The sequence below is a fragment of the Arachis ipaensis genome, chromosome B09 (assembly GCF_000816755.2).
Source record: "Arachis ipaensis cultivar K30076 chromosome B09, Araip1.1, whole genome shotgun sequence".
In the NCBI taxonomy this organism is placed as follows: Eukaryota; Viridiplantae; Streptophyta; class Magnoliopsida; order Fabales; family Fabaceae; genus Arachis; species Arachis ipaensis.
In genome coordinates, this window is record NC_029793.2 from 98847224 (window position 1) to 98855508 (window position 8285).

The 8285-nt window shown below is 35.6% G+C and overlaps 1 protein-coding gene across 1 annotated transcript in view; it reads right to left on the bottom strand.

Annotated features, from left to right (window-relative positions):
• LOC107617676 overlaps positions 1-8285 on the bottom strand; it is a gene marked incomplete in the record, with an annotated part of 15306 nt that overhangs the window by 1815 nt on the left and 5206 nt on the right. Inside the window, 10 exon segments of the mRNA XM_016319496.2 lie at positions 234-353; positions 443-513; positions 1410-1458; positions 2696-2787; positions 2877-2919; positions 3055-3176; positions 3262-3536; positions 7580-7764; positions 7858-7971; positions 8120-8161. Of these exon segments, the coding sequence (XP_016174982.1) occupies positions 234-353; positions 443-513; positions 1410-1458; positions 2696-2787; positions 2877-2919; positions 3055-3176; positions 3262-3536; positions 7580-7764; positions 7858-7971; positions 8120-8161 (1113 nt within the window).

Here is an 8285-nt window from a genome sequence, read left to right on the forward strand (position 1 = left end):
TTGAGATAATAATAATAATAATAATAATAATAATAATAATAATAATAATAATAAGCACACTGCACAAGTAAACTATTACTACCAAGAGTTCACTAAAAGGAAATCTTCCAGGGAGGAATATTTTACTGAATGATCCCAGAATACGTTTTACTTTCTTTACTCATTCAATAATTTTATACAACTTTAACTAGCGGTAACTTTCACACAAAGCATCAAATAATCAAACTTCATACACTGCTGGAAGACGCAAACTTTTCTGTGATGACTACTCCATTTGGTCCACTACATTTGATACTATAACCTTCCTTCTTAACGGTCAATGTGGCTGGTTCCCATATATCAAGATATCCAGTCTGTAATACAAAGCCAAAGTTATTTATGTAACCGTGAATTCTCCAAACATAAGTAAAATAAGTTCCAAAACTCTGCTACATTCAATTACCGAAAGAGAAACTTTATATGAAGCTTGTCCCGCGTAAAAAGCCTTTTCTATGCAACTCTGCATTTCAGGATCTGAAAACAAATAAGAGAATACTTCAGCTATTTTATTTAGGAGGGATCCACAAAATTGCAGCCATAGCACAAAACTGAAATCAAGGAAAACAACACAATACATCCAAAGTAGATATGTTCACTTAGAATTGAGATCAAATTGTTTCCACTTTAGTGTGTCTTTTTGGGACAACACACCACTTAGAATTCAAATAAAATATCATATTATGCACCATAAATATCTGAAGCACAATGACTACCTACAGGTTGAAACTAGCCTCTCTGTTTCACTAACCAAGAAAGGACATCCACACACCAATTCATACAGGTAAAGGTCGCCACCTCTATCGGACATTCCCGGTATCATTAAAGAAAAGCACACTAAGGATAGCTTCATATTTAAGATGCATTATATTAATGCTTTGGTCAGGCTTATAGCTGGATCAACTTTCCCACAACTGTCATGATATTTATTTTCCCACTTTATAGAACACAAATGCAACAAATGATAGACTTTAACTCCTATGCTGCATAAGCATAAGAGATCAATCAAGATAGTCCTTGTAAACATTTGGGAATTCCACCAACCGTGAGTTAGCTTTTTGACCAACAGTCTTAAGATGGCATCAGAGAATAATGCGTGATATTGGATCACTGGCAGATGTTTACTCCAGTAAATGTAACACCCTAGATGTCTAGTTGGGGCCTGGAGGGGTTGGTCAAATCGCACTGTTTAAAGATATGGAGAATATAGCCTTTCTAAAAATTGTCACACATTCGCCCTTAGGTTAAAATATTGATGAACATTACTTTACTTCACTACATTTAACTAAAAGTTCGCTTCAAATACACGATCATACCAAGTGCATAAATGGTAACATCAATCAGCATTCCAAAATAATAATACAGGCACCTACCACAAGTAATCTTTTTGTTTTCATTGGCAAAAACCTTCACAGGTTCTCCCTACATTGAAGAATGCATGAGATTAGTAAATTAATTAAATAACCATGTCACACCAACCCATAAAAAATAAAAAAAGAGGTCAGAATCCATTCACAAAGTACACATTTGAAAGAACTCAATCAGAATCAATTCTCATAGTACCTATATTTCTCAAATTACTTATTAAGCATGGTGTACTATTGCACACAGGGCACAATGACCCATTAAAATCTATAAACTTGCAAATGAAATATAACTATACCAAAACAGCAAATTTTACATATATTGTTGTTTATCCAAAAAAGAACAAGAAAAGAATAAATTCACCAAAAGAGTACTTTTTTTCTTTGATAAAAGAAGAAATCATTAAAATGGAAAGAACTTCATCAAAAGTACATGTGTCCTTGTCATTTAGAAACAAGTGCCAATTGAAAAAAGAGGACATAATGATGAAAAGAGAGGCTATGGAACAGTGCAACAATGTCAAGAGAATTAGGTATTGTCATCACATGGTTCATGGTCATAACCTGATTTTTCTTCATAATTCCCCCTTCATTGGAGCGATTACTCATTGCAATTTCCTTTTGCTGGTACTGCATTATCTCTTTTTTTTTTCAATGCTACTAGTGCACATGGCAAGACCAAAACGGGAAAAAGAAAATTGATATAAAATATATTTATTAATCAACACCCCCCACCCCATATGTATATATTCAGTTGAATCCCTTTAAACAGGTTGAACCACTAAACAGTAGCTTGGCAGGTTTGATATTTGGTCTAGTTTTAACTAATACAACACCCACTAGTCTTTCATTTCTCTTCATTCCATATTCTAATTATTTCCCCACCAATGTGGTTCACCTGCATATGATCCTGGAAAGAAAAACAAAAGTTCGACAACTTTGCTCTTGTAACAAGGCACACAGGACAAGGAGAAAGGATAGACTTAGAAATTAGAATTCAACGTCATCAACACACAAAGAACTAAATATTCCAACATCCATCAGCAATATTGTGAAAGAAATTCAATGATCAATGATCATTACAAGGATAGCCCATTAGCCACTCAAGGATCAAACCCTAGTGACAAAACACCTAAATTGGTCAGTATGATGATCACTGAAAATTACTAGTAGTTTCTACCTTTCACCGAAAATCACATTGATATTCCTAAGTTGGAACACAGTTAATTTGAAGCCACTTTTGAACAGTCTACATCTTTTACATACAAGACAGCCATTATAAGAGACAAAAGTACCTTGCGCTTCCTGTTATCCAAAGGCTGGACTTCAATGGCAAGCAATGTATCAACATCGTCAGCAGTGATAAGATAGTTGGGTTGCTTTGCCCCTGTTTTTGGACAATGGATATGGTTGAGATCATTACATCAGGATGGATGTAAAGGTGAACATAAAAACAAGTAAACAATAGTACAATACCATCGATATAATTAAAGGAACCATCTTCCAAATGTCGAATCCACTGGCACAGTCCAACAAGGGAAACAAAGGCAATGACAAACGGTTAGAACAGACACATCTAATTACAACGTAATGAAAACTCTTAAGAAATAAAGCAATACAAACTCGTTCAAATTATAAGGGGAAAAAAACTAACCTCAAAATTACAACTAGTGGTGCCATTGATGGAGTATCCGCATGCCTGAAGTTCCCTTCCTGGAAAGGCATCCCCAGAAATTTGAAGGCCCTCTATGGCTGGTAAGGGATCATCGTCGGCAGCTGTATTGTGATTTATTCAATTTGAAAATGGTCAACACCAAAGCTCTGAACATTTAGTGAAGTTCAAAAGGATATTAATTATTACCCTCAGAAAATGACGAAGAAGGTTCTTCAAGAACGGGTGGCAAATATGGAGAATACGAGGGAGCAGGTTCATCAACAGCGGTTGTATAAGGCGCATTGCCACTCCAGTTAGCAGATGCTTCTCTCTCACTATTGTTTCCATCTCCATCAGGATCATCCACATCATTGTTGCTCACAGGTTCGCGAAACGTCACCTGTTTGTTAGTTATCTCCTCTCCATAATGTGGAGGATGAGCATCACCTAGGTGGATGGGTACATCATGAGCTGAAGAATTCCTGTAAAATAGACACAATATTTGAGCGTGGATGTCACTGCTGTTACCGATACTGGTCTAAGTCTCAATTAAAAATTCATCATTTCAGCCTCCAAGGAGCTATCTCAGTTCAACTTGAGTGTACACGCTTGTGTGTGTGGCAAATAAGTCAAAACTTATTCTTTTATGTTTGATTCTATGAATACTAAAAATAGTAACCATCAAGTCTTGTTCCACTTGACATGATAGTGTCCTGAAATAAATCATGATTACTTTTGAACTATTAAATCTATTTTAATAGTTTCCACATTTTGCAATACAGAATAAGATGAGATTCAGCCATTTTATCCACAATACGCACTACTTCAACTTTAACTTTTCATTCCTAATCCCATCTCATCGAGTATATCATCCACTCATCCATCAAAATATCCTCATCTACGCAACATCTATCCTCTTTTCTTGTTGGTATTTAACCTCCCACATTCAATCCCATAAAAAATCACTGGTTTAATAGTTGTGCATTACAATTTTCCCTAAAGCTATGCTGGTACATTTTGTTAATCGCAAATACCAAAAGAAAACTGTTAGGAAACCATTTGTAAGACATATTCTTATGTATATAAGAAAGAATTTGAGAGAGGAGGGTAACCAGTCACTGACCTATGCAAGTAATGAAACAACGGTTACTTGAGAGATAAGACATCAGATAGGGGTTAAGCTGAAATACGAGAATACATAGGAGGTTCCCATTTGATGAAGGTTCTGTGTAGTCATTCATTAAGAATTTGGATAGAAGCTCTCAAGCTTTACACAATTGTAAACACAGCATCAGATACTTTTCCCCAATTCCTAGGTTCTTAGAAGACTAGAATACACTTGTTCAGAATCCCTAATTCATTACTATATCCTCTGTTTTCCCCTTTCCTCTCCTAATCCTAATACCAGTCCTTGCACACTCCAACACGTCAACCACCCATCATGCTTCTTAGGGTTTACACATCTTCAATTTCCCATCTTTAATAGTGGACCTGACACACTCAAAACCCTAGTTTCCCATCTAGCACACATCGTGAGACTAGATCTTCAATATGTTCAGTAAGCACATCCAATACCACTATAAAAAGCTAAGGACTAAGATTTCATCCTTGATGTAGTCCTATAAGAACAAGAATCCTTGTTAGTTGTTATTCTACCATGTATTCTCACACGGGTTCTTATTCGGCAATATATTTGATTGCTCAAATCTTAGATATCTGCATCCTATTATTCACCTAGACCTTCCATAAAACCTCAATTACCAGCCTATGATAAGCCATTTCCCAATCAATAAAGATCATATGTAAAGATCCAATACAAAATTATTGCTCTTCACAATTTCAAGAACAGAAATCATACAAGAATTTCCATTTTGTGTAACAAGCTACCACAAAATGCAAAATAACCAGAGGGTACAAGTGCTGCATGTTAACTCAATACTATTCTCCCTCAAACAGAAATTTATTTGAATACTAAACAAATCAGAACCATATTGCTTTCTCAGCAACTTTCGGAATCAAAATTAGCATTTGCTAAGCAATGATCTCCAAAGTGAATTATCACCAATCAGCAGAAAGAAACTCACCTTTTACCTAATGATTAGGAAGTGAGCTAACAAAATTTACATAAAAAACTTCATGCAAGTTGAAACTCTAATCAACCTAGAATCTTAGTTATTGGGCTGATTAAATAAATTAGATCTACTGTTGAGACTAGCATCATGAAGTATTATCTGTTAGCAGTTGTTGACATCACAGAGCAGGCAGATATCCTAATATGAACTAGAATCTACAACTAGCAGGACAGATATATCATATATGCTAATCACCATTCCAAGGATGGAAAGCTTATGCATACAAAACTTCATTTAGGAGAAAAAAAATAGAACTCAGGATCTGCAAGCATGATTTTATGTTTCTACCAGTTATTTCAGGGAACAAAAACAGGAAAATGAGTCAACTAAAACATTCAATGTGTTTAGAGTGTAATAAAATGAAATTGCTTTCATTTACGAATCTAATCTTTTGTTTAAAAGGTAGAAAGTGAAAAAGGAAATGAATTAATTTCCTGAGTTGTGTGCATATGAAATCTTGTGACTTTTTAAAGAATTCGTATGAAAATGATATCATTTGGAAATTTAAGTTATGAAAATACTATTTTAGCCCTCATTATTTTGCATTGCTTTACACAGGCACATTACATAGAAACCACATATGTCCTCTCCAGTTTACACTGACACAAATCATAGCTGTGTCATCTTAATTTGTATATTGTGTTATTTATTTAGGATAAAAAAGTACCACTAAGGTTTAAACATAAATTTTATGGCGCAACTATTCGACCGGCCATGGAATGTTGGACAGTGACGAGCCAACAAAAACATAAGGTTTCGTTTGTTTGCTAAGACGATTTTTTTAAGACACGGTTACATATGGTCACCCACAAGAGACACGTCTTTTGTGTCTCTCCGAAATGTTGAGACACGGTTTTTTTGCTAGAGACACAAATCGGATTATACTTTTGGACAACTTTGTCCTTACTATATTTTCATAATCCCAGAACTGCCCTATACCCATTAACGTATTTCTTCTCCTCTCCTCTCCTCTCCTCTCCTCTCCTCTTCTCTTCTCTTCTCTTCTCTTCTCTTCTCTTCTCTTCTCTTCTCTTCCGGCTGCTGCTGTTGTTTCAACTTAACACCCTCTCTTCTTCTCCCGCTCTCTTCTACTCTTCTCTTTTCCATTTAGCCTCCCTTCTCCAACCTCCACTCTCCATCCCCGTCTTCTTCTCTTCCCTTTTCCTTCTCTACCTCTTCTGTTCTTCCTTCTTCCACCCTCCATCTTCTTCCCTTTGCCCCCATCTTTTCCCCTTCCCTTTTCTTCTTCTATCTCTGTCTTATCTCACACCTCCAGATTCGAGACAACGCTACCTTAGCAGCCTCTTCCATGGGTCTCTATTCTGATTTTATGGTTTCATTTTGATTTTTGAAAAGAAAAAAGTGTTCCAGGAAAAGAGAGAACAAAAATATTGGAACTAATTTAATGAGAATGAATTTGGGTTTTTCTTTTTACCTTTTTTAATCTGATTTTGATCTTTGATGAGTCTGGTTCTTGGTTTTTCAGCTGGAGATTGAAGGAAGTAGTAAGAGGGGACAATGGGTGGATAGAGAAGAGGATAGTAGGCTTTTCTTTAATAAGGAGGTAATATGGACTTTCCAAATTTTTGTGTCTTTGTCCATCTATTTTACCAAACACAATACATAAACACATATTTTATGTCCATGTCTCAAGTGTCTGTGTCTTTGTATCTATGTCTGAGAATGCACACTGACCAAACACAGCCTAATCTTACTGCTGCAGAGATGAGAATGATTCAATTGACACAGTCACATTAAACTAGATAGAATCAAGAATGAAAAAATGAGAATTGGGGCAACACCAGTTATTGAGAAGTTGGTAGAATTTCATCTGTAAGTGTCGTGGACATGTTCGGAGAAGGATTATGGATAGGCCTATTATAATTATAAATAGGCAAAGTTAGTAGATCTAAGAAAGTTTTGGATGAAATTATTAAAAAGGATTTAAGTATAAACAAACAAAATACACATGTTTTATTAAAAGGCATTGTAGCGTCATTTGATTAATGTAGCCAACCCTATTTAGTAGGATCCAGCTTCTTGTTTAAATGTGCATAAGATATATATATAACATGTATGCATGCTATATGCAACTGTATTCACACATGTAATCAATTCATTTTCAAATCATTTCCACATTTTTAACATTCCAAAGACACCCTCACTGTTAGCAATTCAGTAATACCATTTCCCATTGGTTCAGATGATAGCACCATTTAAGAAGACACATCTGTAAAGATTAGTGCCAAACAGGTCGCATATAAATAGTTATCCAGTTGAATCAAATTGCAGACAAGATTGCATGCAAGGACCACATTAACAAAGATGACATGAAAACAGAACCCACCAATACATTCAGTTCAGAGTAGCAGTCTCCATTTGATCAGGCTCACCTGCTTGCATAAGGTGAATATCTCCCCGAATCATCCCCGTCAACATTGGTTGTCACACCACCACCCATGCCAGTCTGTGTGCGGCCAAACATATCCCAATCATTGCCCATGTGAGAATCAACAGAAACCTGAGTCCTTGCTTGGGAGTACAGCTCCTGAGGTACCAGCTCAAGGCCCTTTTTATTCTGATTTAAAAATTTAAATAAAGAATGGAAAATATTTAGAATTTTATGTATGCAAAACAAGGTAAAGGGACAAAAACACAAAAATGAGCATACTGAAGTTGCCAAAGGTGCACCAATTGGGTGAGATGGTGATTGCGTAGCAATATTGGCATTGTTCAAATCCGGACGCCATGGCATCAATTGATATTGTGACTCCTTTAGCTTCGACTGATAAGGAACATATGTAACCAATCGTCAGAAGCCCTTTATGATAACAGGAACCAATATTTTTACATAGCTAGTATCTAGTCCACCTAGATTTTAATACTACTTATATTGAATTAACAGGAATTTAGCGAACCAAAGTACCACTTACCTCAGTGCGAAGAAGTTTTTCCTGCAAATGTTTAAATAAAACCTGCAAAGATGTAGAACAAACTGATTAAATAAAATATTTAGACCCCATCAAAATGAATGGAAGCAAAAGCAAATATATTTATAAGATTTTATTCAATCCACCAAGATTTCCACAGCAATTAGAA